The 27,760-nt window shown below is 52.6% G+C and overlaps 1 protein-coding gene across 1 annotated transcript in view; it reads right to left on the bottom strand.

Annotated features, from left to right (window-relative positions):
* Nucleotides 1-24,132, bottom strand: part of Sardh (sarcosine dehydrogenase) — a 60,602-nt gene extending 36,470 nt beyond the window's left edge. The window contains exons 1-13 of the mRNA XM_087899825.1: nt 23,490-24,132; nt 20,918-21,272; nt 19,398-19,576; nt 18,081-18,260; nt 16,411-16,534; nt 16,170-16,270; nt 12,485-12,589; nt 11,281-11,410; nt 7,053-7,139; nt 6,758-6,848; nt 4,553-4,694; nt 3,291-3,374; nt 2,186-2,299 (exon numbers count right to left, since the gene is read on the bottom strand). Coding sequence (XP_087755951.1) covers nt 2,186-2,299; nt 3,291-3,374; nt 4,553-4,694; nt 6,758-6,848; nt 7,053-7,139; nt 11,281-11,410; nt 12,485-12,589; nt 16,170-16,270; nt 16,411-16,534; nt 18,081-18,260; nt 19,398-19,576; nt 20,918-21,251 — 1,671 coding nt within the window. The 5' untranslated portion in view covers nt 21,252-21,272; nt 23,490-24,132. The remainder of the gene's footprint in view (nt 1-2,185; nt 2,300-3,290; nt 3,375-4,552; nt 4,695-6,757; nt 6,849-7,052; nt 7,140-11,280; nt 11,411-12,484; nt 12,590-16,169; nt 16,271-16,410; nt 16,535-18,080; nt 18,261-19,397; nt 19,577-20,917; nt 21,273-23,489) is intronic.
* Nucleotides 24,133-27,760: the final 3,628 nt, after the last annotated feature.

The following is a 27,760-nucleotide window of genomic DNA, read 5'->3' as shown; positions in this document are numbered from 1 at the left end:
CCTTCCTCAACTCATCACCCAATGAGATGACTGCCACCAACTCTCGGTATCCCTACGGTTCTGGAGTCCAGAGCAGCACAGTGAAAAGCCACAAAAATGTTGCCAGTTTGGCTACAAAAGCCCCTCATCACAAGGGCAATAGTGGAGGTCTCCAATGCCACCCCCAGAGCTGAGCAATCAGCCTTTTAGACCTTGTAGTGGGCTTCCGGGCAAGCATCACAGACCTGGCTTAGCCTTCTGCCAGCAGGTTGGCATATCAACACTGCCTCCTGAGGCCTCGGCTCCTCTGCCTCCCTCCAGACATCATTAAGGACCACTTGTTATCCGCCAGGCTTTGAGGTGCCTTTGCTGGCACTGTTAGAGCTGCCGACCCAAACCCAAACAGCTTCTTGGGCTGACACTCGCTGTCTGCCTGGCTGGGGAAGCTGCCAATGAGAACAAGTGTGTGTTTCATGCTCAGAGACTGTCTCTGGTGCATTTGCGGAGGCTGGATGGAGCTGCTAAGCCAAATTGGCATCTCCCCCGAGCTTCCACACCCTCCAGGGCCAGGAGTCCCACAGGCTGTAGAAGCTGCAGGTGCTGAGGTGCCAGACGCAGCCAGGCTCTCCCTTGAGGAGGCTGTAAGGACTGGGCACCAAGCCGGCACTGCAAGTGTCGCATTTTACAGAGCTCCTGACTCCAGCTACCACCCCAGAAAGCCCTGACCTGCCTTAGTAATTTCCTTCCCAAACAAGCATTAGGGAAACACTAAGAACAAATGAGCCCTTGTCTTCAGGACTGACCACAATATGCCATGAAAATGAGATCTCTGGTTCAGGAGTTTGGGGAGGCACAGATACCACTGACATTGACTATGAGGAGCTCTAGTGATGGCAGTCCCTGCCTGTCAAGTTCTACCCTGGATGCCATGGTGCCTCCCTGTTGCTCTGCCCACAGTCTAGGTCCCAGGCTGAGGGCTTGGCTCTGTACCTACCTCAGATGCACAGAGGGACATCGCAGGTGCCTCGGGCATAGCAACAAGCCCAGAGACCGCTATAGTTCTTAGCAGAGCTACGTGTGGTGTGGCTATCCTCATTGCTCACTCTGTGTGAGCTGCCTGTGGGACACGGGCGGCTGTAGGAATGAATACCTGTCTCCCGAGACTCAGCACCTCATCCCTCATACAGTGGAGAGACACGCACGTTGGAGAGGGACCACAAGTTGCCCGCAGAGTCTCACCTGCCCACCTTTGAGTCAGTGAACAACTCTAATGGTGCAACCACCCTGGCCCTGGCCTCTTTTGCTTTATTTGGAGGAGCCATCCAGTGGCCTTGGGCACAGACAGGGCCAACAAGCCACCTTGTTCTAGACCCACTCCACTATAAGTGGAGGTTGGAAACCTCTTTGGTCCCCAAGAAGAGGAAGTCCCATCCCTCATGGATCTGCACAGCCTCAGGACCAGAGGACGAAGAGAGGGTACAGTCTTATCTCTAGCCCACAGTCCTTGTTTTCTTTGTTTGTTTTTTTGTTTGTTTTTGTTCTTGTTGTTGTTGTTTGTTTGTTTGTCAGCTCAACACAAGCTTAGAATTATGTGGGAAGAGGAACCTTAGCTGATACAATACCTCCATTCAGATTGCCTATAGGAAAATCTGTAGGGCATTTTCTTGATTAACAACCGATGTGGATAAGCCTAGCTCACAGAGGGCTGTGCCACCCCTGGGCAGGTGATCCTGAACTGTCTAAGAAGCAGACCATGGAAGATGTGAGGAGTGAGCCAGCAAGTTTCACTCCTCCGTGGTCTCTGCTTCAGTTCCTGCCTCCAGGTTCCTGCCTCAAGTTTTTGTCCTTCATGATGGACTGCAAGCTGCAAGCTGTAACAAACCATTTCCTCCGCAGGCTGCTTTTGATCATTGTGTTTTATCACAACAATAGAAACCTCGACTAAGACAGTCACCCAGGCCAAGTGCCTCAATCCTGCCTCTTGCTGCCCTCCAGCAGCAATACTGAGGGACCCTCAGCCCTGACTGCTGGTGCAGAAAAGAGAGGGAAAGGAAAATATCACATGGTTTGCACAAAACTGTAGTAGCGAGAAAGGGGTGAGCCTGGAGCCCCCCCTTCACCGGAAAGCCAAGGGCCCCACGGGCAGCTGAGCAGTGGATTCTACATGAGGAACGGAAAGCAGCTAGACCCAGCACAAGCTGCTTACCACGTGGTGGTGGGGTGGGAAGTCGAAAGTGTACTCATCCCCCAGCAGCCTGCTGTAGGCGTAGTTCCTGTGCGCTTGCTTTCCATAGGCCCCGTAGTAGTCGTAGTCAAGGACCTGTTACAGAAAAGAGAGGCCATCTCTCACTCCCCCTTCCTCTTCCCTCCTTGTTGTGGCTTGAAGGTAAAATGCCCCCCCCCCCACCGTGGGCTCCTGTGTTTAGCACTTGGTCCTCATCTGGGGGTGCTGTTCCAGAGGCTGTGGACTGTTTGGGAGGTGGAGCCTTGTTGAAGTAATTGGGTCAAGGGAGAAGAGGGGGTTGAGACTTTGTAGCTCAGCCCCACTAGCTTTCTGCTCTCTGCTTCCTGACTGAAGATACAATGTAGCCGACTGTCCTCTGTTCCTACCACCATGCCTTCCCTTTGCGATGCTACATCCTCAACTAAGACAGCTACCCAGGCCAGCTGCCTCAATCCTGCCTCTTGCTGTCCTCCAGCAGCAATACTGGGGGGCCCTCAGACCGGACTGCTGGCGCAGAAGAGAGAGGTAAAGGAAAACATCACATGGTTTGCACACACCTAGATGTGGGCCTCAAAGCCTCTGTGACCTGCTCCCAGGGGCTGTTCCTAGGATGCTCTGGGGAGGCCCCTAAGGCATCCCAGAAGCCAACATATGGGGCCGTTCAGTGGGTAAACTGACACACAGAGGCACAATTCCTCCTACTGACAGCAACGAGCAGCTGGTGTTGCCAAATATACATTCTGAAGGGTGCGTAAAACGGGGCTACTTTCCTCCTAGAGCCAGGAATCTGCCATTCTCGCCACACTGTGGGTCTGTGCTGATATCCAGTGCTTGCCCATTGGGTCTGGGAAGCCTGGCCGCTGCAAGCAAACTGGGAGCCAAGGCTTTGCGGATGCCTCACCACTGGGAAGCCAAGAGCTCTTTCTCAGGTTGGTACTCAGTTTCCTGAGTGTGGACAGCTGACCTGTCACCACAGCCCGAGGCACATTGGATTGGCCTAACTCGGGTGGCTGGGAGGATGCTGGATAAGGATGGGTATGAGAGGCCCAGGGTCGCACAGGACCAGTGCCCAGGCATCATCACTCACCGGAGCTGTTTCCTGGGCATTGAACCATCCCGGCCGTTCCCAGCCATGTCGTTCTTGAAACACACAGCCTTGTCCAAGCAGCTCCTGGATGGAGACAGAGAGGGCCCATCACATAAGGCCAGACACCGCTTGAGATGCAGAGCCAGGGCGCCTACCACCCAGACCCAAGAATGCTAAGGGAAACAGGATCCCCAGCTCTTCCCCCAGAGTCTCCTCAGCACAATAATCTCTCATCTAGAGAATGACCTGCTATGAACTATGTCCCCCCAAGCCCTACCAATCAGAACATATGCTGAAGCCCAAACCACTGCATGACAGTCTAGAGACGGAGCCTATGGGGAAAGCATTAGGGTTGAATAAAGTCATATAGTAAATCCCAATCCCAGAGGGCTGGTTGCCTTCCAGCAAGAAGAGCTCCCAGGATGCTCTCTGCTCTGGGAGGACATAGAAAGACAGTGATTTTCCTCATCCTTGGTCAGGGCTTTGGTCAGGAACAAGCTCAGGGGCAACTTGGTCTTTAGTCTCCCAGAACACAGAGACTGTATCCCAAGAAGACTGTAATGAGAAGTCTGTCTCTGCTCATGCACAGCCTGGCTGTTCCTCTGATGTATACGTGGTCATACCTACCATTCTTCTACCACCCAGGCCCCACCTGCCTGCTGCAGCACAGGACAGACTCCCGTGTGTGTGTGTGTGTGTGTGTGTGTGTGTGTGTGTGTGTGTGTGTATGTGTGTGTGTGCAAGTCTGTGTGTATATATTTGTGTGTGTTAGTGTGTATGTATATGTGTGTGTGCGTGCGTGCATGTGTGCAGAGGACAGAAGACAACCTTAGAAGTTATTCCTCAGGTGCCATCCACCTTGTTTTATGAGACAAGATCTCTCACTGAACCTGAAGCTCACTGACTAGGCTAGGCAGGGGAGCCTCCTGCATCTGCTTCCCCAGTGCTGGGACCATAAACATGAACCACCATGCCCAGTTTTTTTATATGTGGGTTCTGGAAATTGAACTCAGGTCTTCCTTCATGCTTACATGCAAATACTTTACCAACTGAGCTATCTCCCCCACCCCTGAGTCTGGTTTTCAGGACATCTGCCTCTCCACTCGATCTAAAGCCCCTGCAGGAGCTGGTCTCCCCCACCCCAACCCTGGCACAGCACCCTATACAGAATTCATGGAATACAATAGAGTACCCCACATGTGTCTGTTACCCTAACACCCCAAGGCCCTCCAGCAGCCTTAACTTCCGTATATCCGGTATACCTCATGCAGGGGATCTTTCCTCATGTTGCGTCCTGCCAGTGGCTCGTCGTGGGGGAAGACAACTGAGTAGTTCTTGGCATAGGATTCATGGCTGCGCTCACGGATCCAACGGGAGTGGTCCGTAAGCGAGTGATGGAAGCGTCTGCCGCCAATGAAGGAGATGAATTACTGTTTGCGGACAACCTGTCAGGGATCCAGCCTGCAGTCTGGGCCTGGGCTAGCCTCTTCACTTGGTCATGAACCACTCCTCTCACAGCTAACCTAGCTAAGGGTGTCATGAGGAGACCAGTACACAGTGGACTTCTACCAGCTTGGGTCAAACAATCATACATATGGCCCAAGATAGCCAGGGGTGATGGGTGGTCCATCTTCCCATTTCACAGACCCAGAAATTATGGCTCAGTGAAGAGAAAGGACTAGCCCAGGGCCACACAGGTGGGGGTGTTGGGTAGGCAACTGATACCCATCTGTTTGGCTGTGAAAGAAGTATCTGCTATCTTCCGGAGGCCCCTAGTGCTGAGTAAGCTATGGGACCCTCCCTTGCAGTTGGGGTTTAGACATGCCCAGGACCCAGTGGCTGGCTGCCCTACCCACACATGTCCCCTAATGAGGGTGCCTCCTTATAGATGAAGGTGAAGGCGTGCATCCTGTCCTTGATCAAGTTATAAATAGGTGACCCATAAGGGGAAAATGGGCACAGAAAAGAGGCTCTGGTTTGTGTAGCCCCCAACCCGTGATTCTTTCTGTGTATGTCTTCCTCTGCACCTCTCTGTCTCTCTGTCTCTCTCTTTCTCTCTGTCTCTGTCTCTCTGTCTCTGTCTCTGTCTCTGTCTCTCTGTCTCTGTCTCTGTCTCTCTCTGTCTCTCTCTCTCTCTGTCTCTCTCTGTCTCTCTCTCTCTCTCTCTCTCTCTCTCTCTCTCACACACACACACACACACACACACACACACAGGCCTGGAGTCCACAATGGGTACTCAGGTGTCCTGCAAAGGTACAGCTGACCCTAGCTAATCTGGTCCTGACACTGGAAAGGGGGCACTGAGGATGGTCCTGTGGCTCTGACCACACAGCTGAAGGAGGTCAGGCTGCCCCGCTCTATTTACAGTGGGAGGAGTATGAACAGGCCCTTCCCTGAGGCCCCTTGCAGCTGTACCATTTCTAGAACATTCTTCTCTGATAGGAAAACATAGGCATGGCTACAGACAGTCTCTGAGGGGATAGAGCAGACCTCACAGCACCAGAAGCCGGGTAGGGGGTGGCACTCTGGGGTTCTCAGACTCGGCCATCTGTCTTCGTGATGGCAGACGCCACCTCCCCCATGGGTGCAATGTTCTCATCCAGCCAAGAGGAGACAAGCTGGCAGGGCTCTGGGACATTCTGCACTGAGCCAACAGCCCCTCCACCCGACTCTGTCCCCATGTCAGGCCAGCAGGGCAACTGGGTTCCGCCTGGAGACTATTGACCAGGAACACACACTGACTGCAGACGGAACAGACCGAGAAGCAGCTTCTTTCCTGGCTGCTCGGTCCCTGTGCTGCCCCTGCAGGGCCTGATATGGCCCCAGCAATGGGCCAGACTGCACAGGTCTATGTGGCTATTCTAAGAGTGGATATGGAGCCTGGGCTAGACAGAACTAAGGAGTCTCCTGTTCCTTGGCTGGGAACCTTTGTAGCAGGCTGTGGAGCAAGTGCCTTCAGGTTCCTATCATCAGCATTTGACCCAAGTTACATGGTTCAGTACCCAGAGCTTCCACACAGACTCAAGTCACTCTCTGTACCCACACCAGCTTGTCCATGCTGATTGTCCTGCATCATAGGGCAGAACCTGCCCAGTGTTGACTGAGCCCGACTCATGCCTGGCTACCAGACAAAGAGCCCAGCTCCTGGTCCTAACAATGATCTCAGCTGGACTCTTTCCCCCAGCCTCAGTCTCCCAGTCTGTGCAGTAGAACAATGGGATTCTGATGATGAGGAGAGTGGGTCAGGCAGGACCTAGGCCAAGAGATTCTGGACTCTGCAGAGGCTGTGGCCTGCCAAACCTAGGTGCTCCTCCTGACACCTCCCACCAACCACTGCCTACTTCCTCCCACCCTTGCTGCCCCACTTCCAAGAGATCATCTGGATTTCAAGGAAGGTTCCTTCCTAAAATAGCCCTCACCCCTATTCCCCCGCTGCCCTTCTCTCTAGCTCCAGCCACCACACTTGCCTGATGTCATAGCTGTACATGTCCTTCTCCGGGCGCCCATGGACAATCCAATTGGCCAGCTCGTGCCCACAGCCACCGCCCAGCATCATGCCTGGCGAGGTGGGAATGCAGGGCTACAATCTTCTCCGCACGCCTTCCACACCCAACTTTACATACCCATCACCATGGAAGCTCCCACCCTGTTCTCGCACCTGGGTAGAGAGGGTGGCACACCTTCTGGCAGGACTGAACCCTGCACCACAGGCCTCCCCATCTCCATACCACCAGCGCCTTTCCCCGTCAGGTGCCCCCTCACCTGCGCTGTTGAAGCCACAGCCAAGAAAGAATCCACGGAGCTCAGGAGCCTCCCCCATCAGGGGCTTGTGGTCGGGCGTGAAGGATTCTGAAAAGAAGGAAGGCCTCAGACTCCTTCAGACCTCAGGCCCTTGGGGTAGGGTATCCCAGGACAGTATGGGTAGGAAAGTGGTCCTTGGATATCTCTTTTGTTGAAATCCTTCATCCTTATGACCCAAGACAATACTGTTTCCTCCAGGGAGCCTCCCTGGTTGCTCCTGTCCTTGTTCCCCTAAGCACTTCACCTAGGACCAGCACTGCCCCATGGGCCCAGATTCATCCCAAGAACATCGTCATTGCCCCACCAACAAAGGGCCTTCTTTGACCACATAGTGGTGCAGCTCCCCCCACTGAGCCACCATCTTCCTGTATCATTGCCCACCGGATATTGAGAGCAAGGACCAGCCTTGTTAAAGGCCATGGACTCAGGCTCAGCATAGAGGTTAGCCAGGTACTCAATGTGTGCTCTTAATTAGTGATCACATTTTCTTTGCTGCCAGGGTGCCTCAGAGATCAGGGGACATTTTAGTCACAGTCATGAATTCATCCCTGCTTGACTCCTCAGGCAAGTCATTCTGCCCCTCTGTGCCTTAGTTTCCTCTGTTGATCAATCAGGGTCCCAGGACTGACTCCATAGGGCTGGGTTATCATACAAACATTTGTATTTCACCACAACTGTCTTGACAGTCAAGACAGTCAAGACAGAACAGAACTCAATCTACCCAGCAGAACTGGTCGGACAGCAAGACAGACAGAATCCAAACAGCCAAATAAGCGAAAATGAAGGTGTCTCATAGAAGGTGCCCCCAAAGTAACCTAGACGCTCCCAGTAGTCTTGCATGGCATGAACCATTACCACCAGTGTTTTATCACAGGAGAGGAAAATGTCTGGCTGGGGTCTGCTGTGCGCCAGTCACTCAGCAAAGCTGCCCAGATCCATCCAATCCCAGGTAGAGAAGTTGCATGCCCATGCTCCCCGGAGGGTGAGTAAATCCCAACCTGCTGATGGGCACAGTATCTGAGCTCAGAGGCAACCGACTGTGGAGCAAGAGGAAGCTTTCAAACAGTAAGAAGCTGCTGGCACATCAGATGGCAATGGCAGAGGAGACAGGTCCAAGCGACCGAGCACTTGTCCCTTAGAAGGGACCACCCCGATTTGTCCCACAGGAAGGTCCATCCCCGATATCAGTGCCAAAGCCTGATATGGTATTGGACAACAAGAAACAGTCCTGAAAGAGGCTGTGAGAGGCTGAAACAGAGGGTCTCCTGATCCACCACACCACACACACTGGCCAAATAGGAGTTCAGCATTTTCTCATGGTTCCACAGTAGTCCTGTGTGCTCAGAAGGACTTGGCATTGGAATGAGTATCCTGAGGGAGGGCTCAAAGCTGGCAGACCTGGATGAGCCGAGTATGGTGAAGCTCACAATGATGCTACACTGAAAAACCAACGGGGAAGGGGAAGAATTTGGCCTGCAGGGCCAACTGCTTTTTACCCTTCTACTAGAAGGCCTCGCAGAGGGGAAGAAGGCCTGGGATGGAGGTCAGGTGACTCTCCAGGGTCCTGTGTGAGGCTAGACTGTATGAGTGAGGGTGGGGGCAGTCATCTGGGTAGGACCAGAGCGGCTGGAGAAGGCGATGGGAGCCATGTCCAGGTCTAAAAAGATAAGAGTGGGGAGCTGGAGAGATTGCTCAGAGGTTAAGAGCATTGCCTGCTCTTCCAAAGGTCCTGAGTTCAATTCCCAGCAACCACATGGCGGCTCACAACCATCTGTAATGACGTCTGGTGCCCTCTTCTGGCCTGCAGACATACACACAGACAGAATACTGTATACATAATAAATAAAATAAATATTTTAAAAAAAGATAAGAGGGGTCTCAAAAAAGATTTGTCAGAGCTAGGAGTGGAACTTTGGTCAGGAGGCCAGGTGTGGAGTACAGGATTCCTTAGATTTTGAACATAAGCAAGACTGAGAAACTTAAGGACACTGGAACTCCTAGCAGCATGAATGGAAGGACTTGAATTTGCCACCCCAACCTATCTCTGAGTTCTCAGCCAGCCTAGGTCTACGAGCTCTGTCTGCCCCTAGCCTTCCCAAAGTCTGGGGTTGGGACATCTCTAAATTCTGGAGGCACAAACCTCTGAGTTGTCTGGCAAGGAGAAAAGCTATCCACCCCCCAACCTACCCCCAAATCTACCCCCACTGCTAAGAGACCAGACCCAAGCCATCTTCCCAAGGATGCTTTCCCCAAAATAGGGCCCCATGGGGAGTGACAGCTTCCAGGCTAATTAGACAAAGAGAGCCGCTGGGGACATTCATGCCCTTGGGAGTCTTCCTGTGTTTCTCACCATCAGTCCCACTCTGGCTGAGCAGGGATGTGAGTCACAGCCCTCGCCCACGTCCCAGATCAGGCATGCTCTCGGTCTGCTCACAGAGGCTAGCAGCTGACTCCATCTGGCCTCCCTGGGACTGCACCCGGTGCCACAGCCTTCCTCGTCAGCCACACATATGCACACAGACTGAGTCGGCTGCTCTGTAGCCACCAAGCACGCCCAGACAGTGAGAGCCGGCCTCCACAGAGGGCCAAAGTACCCTCCATGTCTCCTGAGATGGGCTGGCCACTTTGTCCCATAGAAGACCCTTAGCCTCCTGGTTCCCTGATGTTCCCTCCCATCCATAAGGCTTTACTGTCAGTGACTGGCTTGGCCCCAGTCTGTGACTTCTCAGTCCCATGCCACCTCTGCTGACTGGTGTTCTGTTTTTACTTCCCAGGTCACACGCTGTGGTGCCCAGAGGCTCCCAGTCATAGACTACTCAGTCTGTGGAGCTGAAGACAGTCTCCTTTTGGGCTATCCTGTATCTTTCTGAGCTTGATTCTCAAGGAACCTGAACTGGAGGACCATTTTCCCTGTAGAAAGGAGGATACACACCCTGAGATTCTGCCGAGACCACGTTTCCACACTGCCGTGTGTGTGTGTGTGTGTTTTTTTTTTTTATCTCAGCCCAGCGCTGGCTGGCTCTGGTGGCTGATGCTGACCTTCAACTTGGCAGGATCTGGAATCACCCAGGAGGTTAACCTCTCAACTGTGAAGAATCACTAGATTAAGTCAACCTTGAGGCATGCTGGGAGCAGACTTAGGCTAATTAAGGCAGGAAGACCCATGCTGAAAGTGGGTGACACCATTCCCTAGGCTCGGCCCTAGACTAAGCCCCGGCATTCATCTCTCTGCTTCCTGGCTGTGGATACAATGTGACCATCTGATCCAAGCTCCCCCTCCAGGACTTTTCTGCCATGATGGACTGTGCCCTTGAACTGCGAGCCAAAAATAAGCCGTTTCTCTTGTCAGGATATTTTGCCACAGTAATGAGAAGAGTAACTAAGAGAGGCTTCTTCCCCTAGGCATCCCAGCCTGTGTCTCCCCTGCCAGGCTGGCAATCCTCACCCAAGAAAAGGGTGGACTTTGACCAGGGTGAGTACATAAGCCCTAGGTGTGTGGGGCTGCTGGGTTGTTCCACACTTATCTCCAAGGTGCAGCTGCCTGAATCTCACATTATCAGCATGGACCTACTTTCCAGCCTGGCCTCTTTCCTAGGATCCTCTGCACCCTCACTCTGGGGCGGAGCCTGGAGTGCCCTGTGAACAGTGGCTACTCTGTAGATAACCTACAGGGAGAGGGCCTGGGAGCTAAACTCACCCTTCTTAGCCTCCTGGAGAACAGAGAGGAGGCAGGATCTTCAGAACCCCTAGCCAGGAATCTCTCTGTGCTGAGATCATCTCTAACCTGACAGCATTCTGGCTACCCAAGAACAAGGGGTGAGGCCAGTGGTTGGGGACCCTGACCAGGGACGTGAGAATTGGAGTGGGTGCAATCACTGCTAGAGATGGTCCGTCTTCCTGTGCTCACTCTACCTCACACGGTGCCAGGTCGGGTACCACATTCCTATTTTACAGATGAAAACCCCGTGTTCTGGGGGTGAAAGGGGTCTAGAGTCTCAGTGTTGGGTCAGAGGCTTCATGGGCTGCCTGCCCAGGGATACATTGCCGCCCTTGCTAGCTTGGGTTTTCTCCCAGAGACGAAATAAAGAAAAGCTAAGATCAGGTAACACGAGGCAAGTCACCCTCAGGAAGGCAGTCAACCAGAGGGACTCAAGGTTGCCTCTGTTCCGGCCTTAGCGTTCCCACTCACCAGGGCCACAGACAGTGGACTTGATCCCCGTCTTCTCCAGCACAGGGACACGGTTAATGGCACCTTCGATGTGCTGGGTGAACACATCCCAGTCCAGGTCAAAGAGGCCAAAGGCAAATTTGTCTGATACCTGAAAAGGCAGCAGGGCGAAATCTGTCAATCCACCACGAGAAAAGCGCCAATCCATTCCAGGTTCACCTCTGACACAGCTCCAGCCCTGAGGCAAGTAGGGCACGTGACTGACTTCACCAGGTCACGGGAGACAGATGACAGGACTCCCCTGTGGGCTCTCCCACACCCCTTCCTTCCTCATTCCACCCTCACCTCGCTTCCCTGCACTGTTCCTGTGGGCTCCAGCTGGGCACTAACCTCTAACCTGTTCTCTCAAACCGTGCAGGAGCCTCCCATGGCTCCCAATTACCTACCACAACCCCCCCCCCCGCAAAACCCTCCATGCACCTGCCCTCCCTACTGTTTCCCTGTGTTTGGCCTTTTGACCTCCCTTCTGCTTTTAAGAAGGGCAAGCTAAGTCACTCATGGTGGCACACCCCTTTGATCCCAGCACTCGAAAGGCAGAGGCAGGGGGATCTCAGAGTTCAAGTCCAGCCTGGTCTACAGAGTGAGTTCCAGAACAGCCAGAGCTATACAGTGAGACCCTTTCTCAAGAGGGGGTGGGTTAAGCTGGAGCTGTTCCTAGGCCTCCAACCCGGGCAACGGGTCATCCTGTCCACCTGTGCTACAACCTGACCCCCAGTATCTATGGAGGATTCATAGGCTGCTAACTATATTTGGGGGTGCAGGCACCACCCACATTGCATTATTTACCTCTTAGATTTTGGTTGGACTTCCTACCACCAGACATCTTGAGACGGGGGATATTATCTTAGTCTCCCCGACACTTTTCAGAAATAAAGGGGCATTTGGTGCAGAATGGCCATCTGATCATTGTTCATGGCTATGTGGATGAGACAGTTGGGTGATGCCCTGAACTCTCCTCCAGCCCAGAGGCCCCACTGTGGCCCTGGGGAGACCTGTATCTTTTCTATTAGCAGACCAAACACTGGGATCTTTGCAAGCTCCACTGGAGTCTTAGCATTGCCTCATGCTGAGGTGGGCAACCATCCCACCCTAGCTTCTGTGTACCTGAGTGCCAGCTCTCAGGAGCACCTCTGTTTCTCTGCCATGGGACCCTTGGGGGTCTTACCTCCTCCCAGAAGATGGGGTTGGCCTCATAACCACCCACAGATAAGGCATCGCCCTGCAGGCGGAGGTAGACAGAGGCATCGTGATCTCGGACATTGGGCATGTTCTGGAAGGCAGAGCAGAGAGGCCCCAGGCGTCAAGCCGGCCTGATTCCCATGCCCCGAGGCAGGCCCTGCTCTGAGGAGACCTGTGGCACCTTCTCCCGCACTGGAGATGAGCAGGGAAGGAAACAAACAGAGACAGGCAGGAACCCTTTGCAGTGGCCCTGTTCATTTGTGCGCAGTGAGCGGTAATCAAAACGGCCAAGTTAAGGACCACTTTTGGAAGCTCAGGGATGCTTTCAGTCCCCAAATACTGCTTTAAAATAGCACCGATTAGCTCTGCCAGGACCACCTCCTGTACTAACACGCCCAGAGAGCTATAGCGCAGGATCGTGGAGACCCCTGGTGGCCAGGGATGTCCACGTTCCTGTTCCAACAAGACAGTACTCACCTCAGTACTGACTCTCCCCATAGGTCCCTACAACTCTGAGGATACAGTAAGTGCTCAGTTCAGCACACACATGTCCACCCAGCAACTCCACCTCTCTCTACATACAGGAGTCCACCCTACTCTTAGTGGATAGTACGGCCCTATTCCCATTTTTATCCCAACTTCTGACCTCAATTTATTCTCCCCGAGCTGCTTCAAACCCTGCTGGCTGCTTCCTCTTGACAGTTAGCCTGATTGCTCCTGCTCTTCTTAGTCCCTCTGAAGCAGCAGCTGGCTAGGTGACTGCAGGCTCCTCTGTCACCATTGTCATCACAACTACCCCATGAGCTCCTGCCAGACCTTGCTCCCTTCACCACTTGCTCTGTCTCAGCACAACTCCATGCACAACTATTACCCCTGCTGAAGGAAAGGAAAGTCAGAGTTGGTAATGTGGCTCAGTGGGTACAGCGCTTGCCAGCAAGTCTGAAATCCTGGATTCCGTCCCCAGCACTGCACCAACTCGGTGTGGTGAAGCACAGGATGGTCGGGAGTTCCAGGTCATCCTTGGCTACAAAATCAGTTCAAAAGGAGGAGCCTGATCTACAAAGAGAGGGGAGGGGAGGGGAAAGGAGAACAGGAAGAGGGAGGGCAGGGAGGATGAGCAGAAATAAGAGGAGGAGAGGAGAGAAAGATGGCCCGTTGAGGTGGCTCACTGAGTAAAGGGGCTTGCCACCAAGCCTGATGACCTGAGTTTGATATCAGGTACCCACATGGTAGAACTCCATAAATTGTTCCCTACATGTTCACATGCTCACACACATGTGCGCGTGCACACACACACACATGCAATGAATCAGAATAATGATTGCACTCTTCTAGGCTGGAGATGGGAAGATGGGAAGAGTCTGGTTTCAGACCCACAGCCTCCACAAAGAGGGATAGGGCCTGGGAACTCTCTTCTCATACCAGACTGTATCAGGCACAGTCTTGAACTCTGGGAGCTAATGGTTCTATCCATGTGCTCTTATACCTAAAGGCACACAGGGACCCCTGAGTGACTATATAATACTGCAGCTTCCTCCTGACTTTGACATTCCTGGGAGAGGGATGGCCAACTGCAGTCCATCCTACTGCTTCCCAAAAGGAGGACTTTGTCAGGCACCAAGAGAAACTAGCTAGAACTGAGGGGTGGTGCCCCTCAGTGGACACCCTGTGGCTACCCTCTCAGCAACCTCAGTCTATGACATATCCTCTGCCTGCCCCCCTTTACTTTACACCTTCCCAACTTCAGTATAGCTCTTCTGGATCCATTCATGGTCAGAGAGTGACCCCTGGTGGCTACCTGGGGAGTGGGTTCTCCCCACAGTTCTGTGCTTCAGGGGTCAGCATGGCCATTCTTTCTTGCTCACATAATACAGTACAAAGTAGGTGTTTCTGTGCATAAGGACCTACTGTGTGTTTGGAGGAGTTGCCCTGGGATTGGTGGCAGGAACCCACCAGACCCAGGCTTTTGCCATACTGTCTCCTACATTCACACTGTAAAACAGCCAGGCTTGGCATCTTGGAGGCAGGAGGGCAGCCAAACTCATGTAGAGTGGGGGAGGCAGGCCCCAGGGGTGAGGCTTCTAGTATGGAGAAAAGTGGGTGTCCAGGCGTCCACAACTCTCATCACTGGCCCATAAACAAGAGCAGTCTGGCCTCTCACACTCTCCTCACCCGACAGCCTATGGCTCAGTTCCCTGAACTGTCAGTCAAAACTAAATGCCATGCCCTTTGTGATGAACCTTCTCCATCACCCTCAAACCCTCACTGAGGGATGGCCTCCTCCCTCTCCTGAAGCCCCTCAAAAATCAAGCTGGTCCTCCAATCTTGGTTAGAGACGTCAGACATACCACGTCACGCCATATTTGGCCTAAGTGAAGTCAGTTGAGTATGATCCACTGGGACAGGATCTACTCAGAGCCCTAGAACCCCTGGGGGGGGGTTCCCTTTCAGAAACCTTTGCAGTTTCTTTGGGGGGTTCTCCTTTGCTTGTCTACATGATCCCCCTTTACTCTTCACGCAAAAACTGGGTCTTTTTCTGTTTTTGTTCCACCTCCTGGAGTAGAAAGATGAAGCCTCTCCAGTCAGTGTTGGCTGGATAGAGGATTAGATTCCCATTGTAAAGAATTAGCAAGTAGATGTACAAAGGAAGAATAGAGGGAGGGAAAGGTGAATGGAGAGAAGGAGGGATGGAGCATGGATGGGGGAACGAATGGAAGGCGTTAAAGAAGAAGGGATGGGGACTGGAGAGATGGCTCAGAGGTTAAGAGCACTGATTGCTCTTCCAGAGATCCTGAGTTCAATTCCCAGCACCCACATGGTGGCTCACAACCACCTGATGCTCTCTTCTGGTGTGTAGGCAAGATGCAGGCAGAACACTGTAAACACAATAATTAAATAAATCTTTAAAAAAAGAACTGAAGGAAAAATGAGTGGGTGGATGGATGGATGGATGGATGGATGGTAAGTAGATTGGTAAATGGCTGGGGAGATGGAAGAAGACACTGAGGAAGAATAAAGAGTGGGGTAGCAAAAAGGAGAGAGGGAAAGAATTAAATGGAAAGATAAATAGGTGAAAAAGCGGTCAATAAGGATAAAGGGATGGAAAAAGAAGGATGAATGCATGGGGAATACAGGGGATAGGAAGAGGAGAAGAGGAGGATGCAATGGGTTTAGAAGGAGTGATGCGGGGATGGGGGAGACAGCTCAGAAAATTGGTGTGGGGAAGCAGGACGGTCAGTGACAAGGTGTCAGAAAACCACCAGCCACCAGCATAGGAAGCAGAGCAGAGCAGACCAAGAGGGGAGAGAGCGGGAGGCTATTAACTCCAGGGGCCTGCAGGTGCACCAGGTCTGGGCTTCCTTCAGCAGAGGCTCTCCGAGAGATACTGAGTGCCAGGAACCAGCGTCTTCTGAACAAAGCCCTGGCTATCAGATGAGATATCAAAGAGAAACCAGGCCATGGCATCCAAGATAGGCCACACCATCAAATCCACTGTGCCAACTATGCCAACTCATGAAGTCTGCCAGCACCCAGAGGTCTCCCTTGCACAGAAGAGGTGCCTAAGCCTGAGGACCGGGTCATTTGTCTGCACCCAAGCTAGGTAGGTTTTAGGGCAAAGTCCTTGACCTCACCCGCCCTCCCACTGCAGAGAACCTGGCACCGATGATTACCTGGATGCCCTCGATGCGCTCAGTAACAACGTAGGCATGGTGCATGGCCACCAGTGGTACCTTCACCCCAGCCATCTGACCTACAGTGCTCGCCCACACTCCTGGGAACAGAATGGAGAGTAACTCAGCTGCCACCCGAGGGGACATGGGACATTCCTCAGCATTCCTGCCTGTCTTGACTTTCCAGCCCAGAAAGGGGTGAGACCAGAGTTGGGGGGGAGCCCAAGGAGCACCATTCCACCTGCACAGTTGACCACGCAGGATGTCTGGATGGAGCCATGCTCTGTCTCCACGGCTGCCACCCGCCGCACTCCAAAGTCATCCACCCGCACGCGGATGCCAGTCACTGGGCAGTTTTCGATGACCTGAAGGGGGGGGGGACAGCACCTAAAGCCACGTGGAGATTTCTGAAGACCTGTTCTCCATCCCCGACATACTGGATGGGACCAGGAATGCTGCTTCTGTGAGGGACACTTCCTGATTCTATTTCCCTCATTTGGTCGGAGAAACGGAAGTCACATCACAAGAAAGCAGAACCCACTCCCTTCCTTGGTTGGAAAACCTGTGCAGATGTAGGAGGGGTGAGGGCGCTCATTCGGAATAAGAGAGTAGCTGGCTGTTTTTCAGCAGGTAAGATTCATTTGAGAAATGGAAATATGTTTGTACATCACTCTGGGTTTTTTTTTTTAAGTCATAAAACGATGTGTCTGTTTATGCTTTCACGGAAACACTTGAAGAGAAACACACCAAAATGCTCACAGTCCTGACTGACATTTTTACCGCTTTTTTTGCTTATTTATCTTTGTCATGTGTGGTGTCTGGTTGTGTGTGCATGTGTTATGTGCATGTGTTATGTGTGATGTCTGGGTATGTATGGGGGATGTGTACGTGTGTTGTGTGTGATGTCTAGGTGTGCATGCATGTGCATGGGTGCATGCACTGTGCTAGTTAGTTTTAATTGTCAACTTGAAATAATTAGAATTTCAATCTAGAAATAACTAGAATGTCAACTTGTCAACTAAAATCACCGTGGAAGAATCTTAACTGAGGAATTATCTAGGTCACGTTGGTCTATGAATGTGTCTGTGGAGAAATGTGTTGGTTATTAATTGACCCAGCCCACTGTAGGCAGCACCATTCCCTGGGCTAAGTCCGGACGGCATGAGTGAAGAAAGATAACTGGGCTAGTTAGCAGGTAACACGGGTATGCTCATCCTTCCCTGCTCTTGACGGTGGGATAGGATGAGGCTAACGGCTTGAGTTCCCACCTTTACTCCTCAATGATAGACTATAACCTGGCTGTAAGCCCAGTCAACCCTTTCCTCCCCCAAGGTATTTTTTGTCGGTGTGTTTTATCACAGTCAGAAACATGCAAGTGGGATATACATACACATTTGGAGGTCAGAGGACAGAGAACATGGGTGCCCTCCTCTATCACCCTCTGCCTTGTTCCCTTGGGATAGGACCTCTCGCTGAACCTGGGGCTCACTGTGTCCACTAGGATGGCAGACAGGAAACCCAGTGATCTTCCTAACTACCCTCCCCAGTGCTGAGGTTACAGTCACCTATCACATGAATGCTGGAAGTACAAGCTGTGCATCAAATACTTTTATCCGGAGAGCATATCCCCCGTCATCATTTTGAGTTTCTCTACTGTAAGTGTAGTTTAGGGCAAATGAAGACAAAATGTTCAGAATGGATCCAGAGATTTCCTCTGTGGCAGAGTAGGATCCTTGAGGGAAGGGGGATGGGAATGCAGATGTCTGGACAGAATGGACCCCAAGGCTGAGAGGTTCCAACAGGCCCAGGACCACAGATCAAACCAAGGATGGAGCTTGTTCCAGGTCTCAGGATTTGGAGGGAAAGGGGGTGGGCTCAAAGCAAAGACCCAGAATTGGTAGTGATGGGTACCTGAGCTCCTCGAGCCACTGCTGCCCTGGTGAGGGTAGTGCAGGTGCCGGCAGGGTCCATGGTACCATCCTTTGGCACATACAGGGTTCCATAGAGGTCGTCCACGTTCATCAGTGGATACAGATCCTTGGTCTCCGCTGGGCTCAGCACATGGGATTCTACCCCATAGGCCTTGCCTAACTAGAGGGACGCAGAAGAAAATACCTGAGCTCATGAAAAGTAGGTCTTTAGGCCACTCATCCAACCTGACGCGCCAGGTTCAACCCCAACCCTGCTGCCTCTAGAAGTCTGAGCAGGTCTCCATGCCCAGAGAACCCTTGGGTCTGCTCCAGCAGGAGGTGAAGGGGTAGAGCCAGTGCACAGGCAGGGTCTGAAGCCATATCCCTTTGGCTCTCGTATCTGCTGGAGTGCAGCTTGGTGACAGGTTTGGAGAGACTGAACATCTACTCCCAGAAGTGGGCTAAAAGAAATTAGGGCAGTTGATTAAGAGCTTAGACAAGAACAAGGCAAGCTACAAATTGCTTGGCGTGACATAATAAAATTAAAATGACCCTCAGTCTCATATTTCAGGTTTGAAAATTAGGTTTCCAAGTTTCCTTCCCAAGAAACACCAAGATCCCGCCTTGGTGGCACTGTCAAACAGACCATGCCCCATGTTTAACTAGCCAACGGCAGCCAATCAAAAGGAGGTGATGGCCTATTTAACAGGCCTTCACCTGACTGGTGATGAGATTCTCCAAGAATATTTTTCTTTTTGAGACAGGGTCTCATGTAGCCCAGGCTGGTCACAAACGATATAGCCAAGGATGACCTTAAGCTCCTGATCTTTCTGATGAGGTAAGAGGCATGCAGCACTATGCCAGGCTTCAGATTACTTCATAGGTAAAACTCAGTAACTCTGCATGGCTCTAAATTCAAGGCAGGTGAGCTGCCCCATCATTTTAATCAGAGTTGTGGGTGTGCACACTAAGCAAGCGCTCTATCAGCTGAGCCTCTTCCCCCACACTCCCCAGGAATCTTGAATGAGGAGTGTGGTCACACCTCTCCACCCAGGTAGCCCAGCCAGCAAAGAGCAGGGATAGGGTTTGAACCCAGATCTGAAGGCCCTTGTTTCCAGTGCTAAGGGATTGTTGCATGCACTCGCTGCTGGGGCCTCCTCCCCCTCGCTGCCCCTCCCACAAAGAATACAGCATCCATGTGAGCTCCTCAAGGGCACACCCCCCACCTTTTCCCCTAGGGAATCCGGTCACCCACCTGAGCCCCCTGCAGAGAGTGTGCCCAGCTTTCCCTAGGCGCATACCCACCCCGCATACCCACCGACATGAGCCTCTTGTACTCATCCAGGCGCTGCCGGTTGGAGGCGATGAAGAGGCCACCGTTCTGGATCCAGCCTGTGTGCATCCCAGTCTCCTCCTCCAGATCATGGCTCACCACTTGCCGTGTGTGGGCCAGAAGCTCTACCTCCACATCGCTGGGCCGCAGCTGCCACAATAAGCCTGACCCAGAAAAGGGCACCATCAGTCCCCTGCAGGGTGGCATCACACCCACTTCTGCCAGCCAAATAATGGGCAGCAACGAGGAGCCCAGGGAGGCTGAGTAGGACGTCGCCTGCCACAGCTGGAGGTTAGGGCTATTCCGGGGCAGCTCCAAGCAACAATAGCTATGCCTCCCATTAACAAGTGCCATCTGCGTGCCAGGCCTGGTGCGGAGTCTAGCCTAGGGTGACCTCAAGAGTCCTCAGCAGCTCTTGAGAAGCCTAGGCTAGCCTCAAACTTGCTATGTAGTCAAGAATGAACTTGAATATTTCTTCCTGTTTCTTGCTCCCAAGAACTGATATGATAGGCCTAAGCTACCAAACCTGACTTTGAGAGGTTACAGGTAAACTTTATAGGCAGTGAATAGTTGAGTTCAAAGTCACAGAGCAGGTGAACGTGAGACAGAAAACTGACTGGAGGGAAGTAGAAAAAGATGAAATCTCCTGAATAAATTGGGAGCATGGGGAACATGGGAGAGGGTTGAAGGGGAGGGAAGAGGCAGGGAGAGGAGCAGAGAAAAATGTAGAGCTCAATAAATATCAATAAAAAGAAAGAAAGGAAGGAAAGAAGAAAGGAAGGAAGGGAGAGAGAGAGGGAGGGAGAAAGGAAGGAAGGAAGGAAGAAAGAAAGGAAGGAAGGAAGGAAGGAAGGAAGGAAGGAAGGAAGGAAGGAAGAAAGAAAGAAAGAAAGAAAGAAAGAAAGAAAGAAAGAAAGAAAGAAAACTTACTGGACCCAGATAACCCAGTTTTCCTAAGACTACTACTTTCAACAGCAGGGGCTGAATGGTACATGCCAGAAATGAGGCTGGTGTAACGTGGAGGGGCAGGGGTGACAGCCCAGCTGGACATGGCCTTGGGAGATGGGCTGAGGGCTCAGAGCAGTGGGCCTCTTGGCAGCAGCCGAGGTACAAGTGTTAACACCACACCAAATTGGCAGCTGTGCACCAGCATGCCACTGGTTAAAAGGGTTGAGGGCATGCAAACTGTGGGTGCTCAGGTTGTCACAGGGTCAGTAGGAAAGTTCCACAGAAAATGCAGCCCCTGCCATGCAGGTCCAGTCATTCTCCAGCAGGCATGCCTCTACCTGGTGGCTTTCTCTGGGGAAGGGGCTCCTGCTCTTGGTACAGACAGCTGCCTGGACCCAGCTTCACCCCGACCCAGAGGGCCACAGGCAGTACCTACACTCTCCCTGGCACAGCTCTTTGGAGAAGAGAGTCTGGCTGGCCTGCCACCCCAACTCTGCGGCCCCTCCCAGACTCACTCCAGCTGTGCCACGCCTACCCGCCAGCACCCAGGGTCCCACCTGCTGTGTGCCAGGTGGTCCCGGACGTCAGTCGCTCTCTCTCCAGCAGCACCGCACGACCTACACCCAGCTTGGCCAAGTGGTACAGGGTCTGGCAGCCTAAGCTGCCCCCGCCAATGACCACAACATCGGCCGTGCTAGGCAGGGGCTGGCTTGGTCCTTGGGGCACCACCGAGGAGCCTTGTGCCTCCTCCTTCAGGGTCCGCTGGTATGGAACATTCTTCTTGGCAGTGGGCCGGGCATCCCTGGCTAGGGGCTGCAGTCCCAGGTTCCGAACAGATATCCCTTGAGGACAGGTGGCGGCCATGCGTAGGGTTCGGCTCAGCGAAGCCATGGGGACTTAGTGCTTCTGTACCTTAGGGAGCCAACAAGAGAGTCAGGCCAGATGGGGTGTAGGGCAGACACTGTAGGGTTGGACAATGTGCATGTCCATGTACCTGGAGCTTCCATACTTGGCTTTCTTTCTGCTGCTTCCCCGTGGTATATACTCACTCAGTCACTCACCCATATATTTATTCAGTCACTCACTCACCCATTCACTAATTCACTCATTCATCCACTTACTCATTCACCTATTCACGCACTCATTCACCCACTCATTCACTCACCCACTCACTCTCTCATTCATTCACACACTCACTCATTCACTCACCCATTCACTTACTCATCCACTTGTCCACTCCCTCACTCATTCACTCACCCATTCACTCACTCATCCACTCACCCACTCACTCACCCATTCACTTACTCATCCACTCACCCACTCACTCACCCATTCACTCACTCATCCACTCACCCACTCACTCACCCATTCACTCACTCATCCATTTGCCCACTCCCTCACCCATTCACTAACTCATCCACTCACCCACTCACTCACTCATTCATTCACACACTCACTCATTCACTCATCCATTCACTCACTCATCCACTTGCCCACTCACTCATTCATTCACACACTCACTCATTCACTCATTCATTCACACACTCATTCACTCACCCATTCATTCACATACTCACTCACTCACTCATTCATTCACCCACTCGTTCACACACTCATCCATTCACTCACTCACCCATTCAGTATTGATGTCTCAAGGCCGGATACCCAGCAGGCTCTAGCTGGGCTCAGGGGAGACAGCTCTGGGTAGGGTGTGGGTGTCAGACAAGTGGCAGATAGCCCAAATGAGGCCTAAGGAAGAGCAGTATCCAGAGAGGACAGGCACGTGAGGACTGATATGGAATATTCCTTTACATTGTATGGGTTAGGCATAAGAAAGGGGCCTCAGAGGGACACTGATGTCCTCACAGGAGCACTGGGCATCCGGACAGCATGATACAGAGGTGAGAACACCCAGGGCCTGGCGAGTCTGAGTTTCCCACAAGTGTTGAGGGCCCTGTCCCGGTCTGAGCTAGAGAAGGGCCCTAGGGCTGCCAGATGAGACTCGGGAAGAAAGACTGCGGGCCCACTGGAGCCATGACTGCCTTGATAGGAATGTGTGAGGTCACCTGCATGCAAGGAAAGCCAGGCCGAGGTGGGTGGCCATGTGGAGGAGGCAAGGGGCAATAGCTCCAAACAGGAGCTAGCAGTAGACAGGGCCCTAGTACGATCCCCCAGGACAGTTCCCACTCAACCCCACATAAGCTATTGATCCTTCAATGGCTCCCAGCAGAAGCCAATGGAGGCTGTGGTGTCTAGACACACACTCCCCTCCAGGAATCTGGATTTCAGATGGGGCTCAGACACTGACTTAAGAGACCTCACTTCTCTCTGTCCCATCCACAGTTCTTCCAGTTACCCTTAAGGGCTCATCAAAAGACCCTCCTCCAGGACCACCCCATCTCCCTATCCACCAACATGTAGTGATAAAAGTGTACCAGGAATAGTGGTACCCAGGATATCTCCCAAGGAGTGGATCCCGCCCAGCACAGGGTAGGTAGGATGTCTCCAAGGGGTTTCCTGTGCTCTTTCCTGGGATCAGCAAGAAAAGCAAAGGCTTTGGCTATGACCCAGAGTGCTGGGTCCTTAGAATTGTGCCTGTTACCATGAAGGGAGTTAACTTCCACCATCAGGTGTAGGTGACAGCTCACTGCTACAGAACAATCTGAGGCTGGTGACTCTTACCTCTAGTTCAGAGAAAGATTGAGGCGGTGACAGGCTTCCTAGGGTGGCCAAGGTCACAGGCCTCTGATCAGCCGCACTGAGCAAAGGGCACTGTGATCCAAAAGCCAAATGTTCCCCCGATTCCCCGCCACCACCACTCCAGTCTGGGAACTTGGACCCACTGTGGTCCCATATTCCACCTGTCTGCACTCCTGAGCCCTCACTAGACACAGCAGGAGACAGAGCAGGTCAGAGCCAAGCCGCCCACTCAGCACCGCACTCCAAGGGTAGGGCCCAGGAGTCTATGCTGAGAGACCTTGGGAGTGGAGAGTGGGTGGACTTGCGGGCAGGAGCTGTCCTTGGCTTCCAGTCTCTCAGGTCATCCCCATCCCTACAGTGACAGCTGCCAGTCTCTGTAGCTTCCGGGGATGAGACAAGGCATTCCCCTTGGCAGGAGTCTATTCGTACCTTAGTCTTGAATGTCCTTAGTTCTTCAGAAGCTCCGGAGAGGGTTCTAGCAAGGGCAAGTCAGCAGAATATGGGCCCAGTCAGGGCTCTGCAGGACCAGGTAGTGCCTGCTCCTTAAAACAGTGCACCAGGCACCACACACCTGCCAGCACCTCCTTCCTCTCCAGACTCTACCCAGTGCCGACACTGCTGGCCTGGGGATCTGCCACGTGCCCCTTCCCTCCCAGCCCAGCCAGTCACAGCAGGGTTGGGGGATGGGGCGGCCAGGCCCCCAGACTGCTCCTCCTGCTTCAGACCAGCTGCTTCATGAACCTGCCCTCTGGCCCCTGCAGCTCCCGCCCTCAGCTTCCCAAGGATCAGGGCAGGGGACACGTGGAATAAGAGCTCAGTCACAGGCCTGAGGTCTCAGATCCAGGGCCTTCTTTGAAGGCTGCAACAGGGTAAGAAGGGGGCCTAAGCGGGGAAGGCACTCTGCAGAACCCTCCCATACGGGAGCCCTCTCCTGCAACCCCAGTTACCCACGGTCTTCCCATCTAGTCCGTGATCCTTTCAACCAGAGGCAGAGGGAGGTCCCAGCTAGCCAGCAGCCTGTCCCAACCCTGCCCATGAAGGGGCTGCCAGGACACTGCCCCTCCCTTCTTACCCAAGCTGCATCTGGGTCTAGCTGAACAGGCCACCCACTCCCTTGCTGCTGGCTCAAAGTCTCCGCCTACAACTGGGGCAGGAGCGAACCTCCCACTACCCCAGCTTCCTGGCCAGCCCAGCTGGGGCAGCTGCCAAGTGGACAGTTCTCCTGGCCGGCCAGCAGAGCAGAGCTGTGAAACTTGAACCTAGCTCTTTGTGTGACCTCCGCCTCTCACGTTTCCTTCCTCATCACTAAGCCGGGAGTCTCCATATTGCTGTGGTGGCCCTGGGCATTCTGTCTTCCCATGCTTGCCCACCCTGGTTCCCCATGCCCTGAACCAGGCGGTTGCATGGCTAGACTGTTCTTCCTCGAACCGAGGCCCCTGATGAGGTCATCTTGGCACAATATGTCTCTCCAGTCTCAGCTTGCTAACTCCTAGGACCAGACAAAAGGTTTACTGTCCAAAGAAGCCAGTAAGGAGTCTGTGCTGACATCGCAGGGGCTACCCCCGCATTCTGTTCTCTGGAACCTTCTCTGCTTCAGAGTCCTACCTCCCTCTGACTACTGGAAATACCTGAGCTCACTCAGGCCATGGGAGGAGTCAGGCAGCTGCCCACAGTTGGCCTGCATCCCAGATGTCGTGTCCATGCCAGACAGAAGATGCTCCAAGTAAATCTGGGAAGAACCAGTATGTTTCAAAACCTCTGAATGTCCAAAGAATCAAAGGAGGTGCTGATACCAAATGGCCCCCACTTCTGCTCCAGTGCCACCCTACTAAGTGTTAGGAATTTTTCCTAATGCAAGCTCTCTGCCAACACAAAGATCCCAATCAAGCCAAATCACAACAAGCCAAATTAAAAATATCCAGTTTTAAAGGGATTCTGCACTCTCGGGTGGCCCTGAGGGGAAAACGGGAAAGAGATCATGTGTTCCTCTTTTGGGAGTTCACTTAAATACCCTGTGGGAGTGGTCCTGATCCCCCAGGAAGGGGTCAGGTCCTGGCATGCTGGGATTTGGAGTTCAGACCAATACAACTCTCAGGCCTGGGGGCTGGGATAGATGCAAGGGGCAGGGGTGTACACTCCCAACTTAACATTCCAGACTCCTTGGATATAGGAAATTGAATGACAGGATTAAATGAAATTTGGATGACAGGAAATTGAAGTGATAATTGTGACCAACAATTTGGGCTCTCTAGGAAAAAGGGGCATTGACTCAAGTCTGGCTACTTCCTGTGAGTATAGGGTGATGTGGGGAAGGGGAGAGTTAGGTGTTGGTGGGTCCACGCTCAGCGAGAGATATGGCTGGAAATGTATCCCATGTACTGTCATCCCAGAGACGTCAGGCATCTGTTCCTTGGGGGAGGCAACAAGGCAGATGTCTAGGAAGAAAATATTGTTATTACTGAAGATGAATGTGACAGGATGAGGAGCTGGTAGGCCCTTCATTGTGGCATCCTGGAAAACCGGAGAGTGGAAGGTCCTGTCTGCTGGACAGACCAAGTGTCCTGAGTAGGTGCCCGCTTGAGCCTGGAGAGATGGTACCAGCATGGGTGTCCCAGGAGCTTGGCAGCCGAGGGGGTGGTGAAGATTACCGTGTGAGGTCCTGTCCATCGAGGTTCGAGAGACCTAGGAGTTAACTGTTTGAGAAGTACTCTGTCCCTGGGGAGAGCAGGGCAGGTTTAGGGGCAGTAGGGTCCACTGGTGTGGGGGCAGGGAAACAATTCTGTCAGCGTGTGAACAGAGAAGTGATCTTAAAACAGGGAGGTAGGGTAGGTACCCCGCCAGTGGAGGAGTTTGAACTGGGAGGTGATGGTTAAGGAGAAAGGGCCTGTCATAAAGCAACTCAAAAGGGCTCAGGCCCACAGGGGAACATGGGGTGGCCCTGAGATGAGTGAGGACAATGAGGAGAAAGGAGAGCCAAGATAGCCTGAGTTCAATGGAGAGCTTGGTCAGCTATTGTTTGATGAGTCCTTTGGCCCTCTCCACTTTTCCTGAGGGTTGTGGATGGTAGCGGGTGTGGAATTTCCAGGAAATGTTGAGAGCTTCTGACATGAGCTCCATGACCCTGGAAGTGAAGGCTGGCCCATTGTCCATCTGGATGGTTCATGGGACACCAAACTGAGAAATGATATGGTCCAGGAGTACCTGAGCTACCACATCTGCTGTTTCCCTGGAGACTGGAAACACTTCTATCCATCCTGTAAAAATGTCCACAAGAGTTAAGAGATAACGGAGTTTTTTATGAGTTGGCATATGAGTGAAATTAACCTGCCAATCTTCGCCCGGTTGGTGTCCACGAAGCCGATGTAGAGACTGACCTATGTTGACAGCCTCTTGTGGGCTGGCCTGGGCACACGTCTGGCAGGAGGAGTGAACCTGTAAAATACAATTTTGAAGATGGATGGGGTCAAAAGGGGGCTTTAAGAAGCAGAACAAAGCTTTGGGGAAGCGGCTAAGGATATCTCGACCCAGTAGAGGTACTGGGCAAGCAGGTATCACTAAGAAAGAATTAGAGAAAAATTGTCCTGCAAGAATACAGGGCAGTGGCAAAGTTTTAAGTGGGGAAGAACGAGTCCCATCTACCCCCATAACTGAAATTGGTGAGGGGAATATAAGGCCCGAGTGAGAATAAAAGTAATGGACTTACCCACTACTTGCACCTTTACCCTAGGCTCGGATAGGGTATGGGATGTACCAAATCTGGGCAGCATCAACCCTCTACAAGGCTGAGAAGTTCAAAGGCTGACACAGTTTCACTTGCTGATGTTAGTGAGGCTGGACCTCCATGGCGTGGCATAGAGGACAAGCCCACATGGGGGCAATGTGATTTCCAGTGTCCAGGTTGCTGGCAGATAGGGCATAACCTCGAAGGAGGCATAGTGCAATATCGTGCCGCATGACCATTTAGGCTACACCAGCTTGCCTGTGAGGTTGACTTAGGCTGGGCTCCACTAGGGTAGAGCCTTGTGGTTGGTTTCCCTTGTCCCCTTTCCTGTGACCTTAAGGCTGCTAAGACCTGGGCCTGTTTTAGCCATGTAAAAGCTATTTTTTACCAATTTCTGTATAGGGGTTTGGGAACCCCCCTCAACCTTTCTTAACTTTAAGCAGAAGGATTAGTAGAAAGGGAACCTAGCCGCTTTTTATCTGAGAGAGATCTGGAACAGAAAAGGGAAAATGAACTTTTATAATGCCATCGGCTCCCGACACTTCCCAGAGAGAACAGAGAAGGGCAGAACTATGGTGGGATCTGATATGGGAGGAGACTGGGGAGGATTGGGAGGGGCTAGCCCAGTGTGCAGTGAGGGTCTAAGGGTGGGGAGATGAGGTAGGAGGGGGAGGGGAAGGTGGGGAAGGTGGAAGTTGATCTTGAATCTCTGGGTTGGGAAGGGAGAGGATAGACAGAGAAGGAGGGGAATGTGGAGATTGTTGCTCCACAAGAGGGGGTTGGATAGTGTGGGTTTGAGGGAACTGGGGAAGGACCAGTGCCTCTGGCTGTGTGATGCTGGGAGACACTGGCTACTAAGGGAAGGGTGGGAATGCAGAGCCCATAAAACTATGGACACATGTAAGCTCTGTCCATCTGTCTTTACAGCAGCAAAAATTTTCTAGGTCCCGAAGGATGGTTGAGGCCAAATCTCAGTGCA

Source organism: Myodes glareolus, chromosome 21, assembly GCF_982192425.1.
Source record: "Myodes glareolus chromosome 21, mMyoGla1.1, whole genome shotgun sequence".
Taxonomy (NCBI): Eukaryota; Metazoa; Chordata; class Mammalia; order Rodentia; family Cricetidae; genus Myodes; species Myodes glareolus.
The sequence above is the reverse complement of the archived record's forward strand: the minus strand, read 5'-3'. Positions and strand labels throughout refer to the sequence as shown.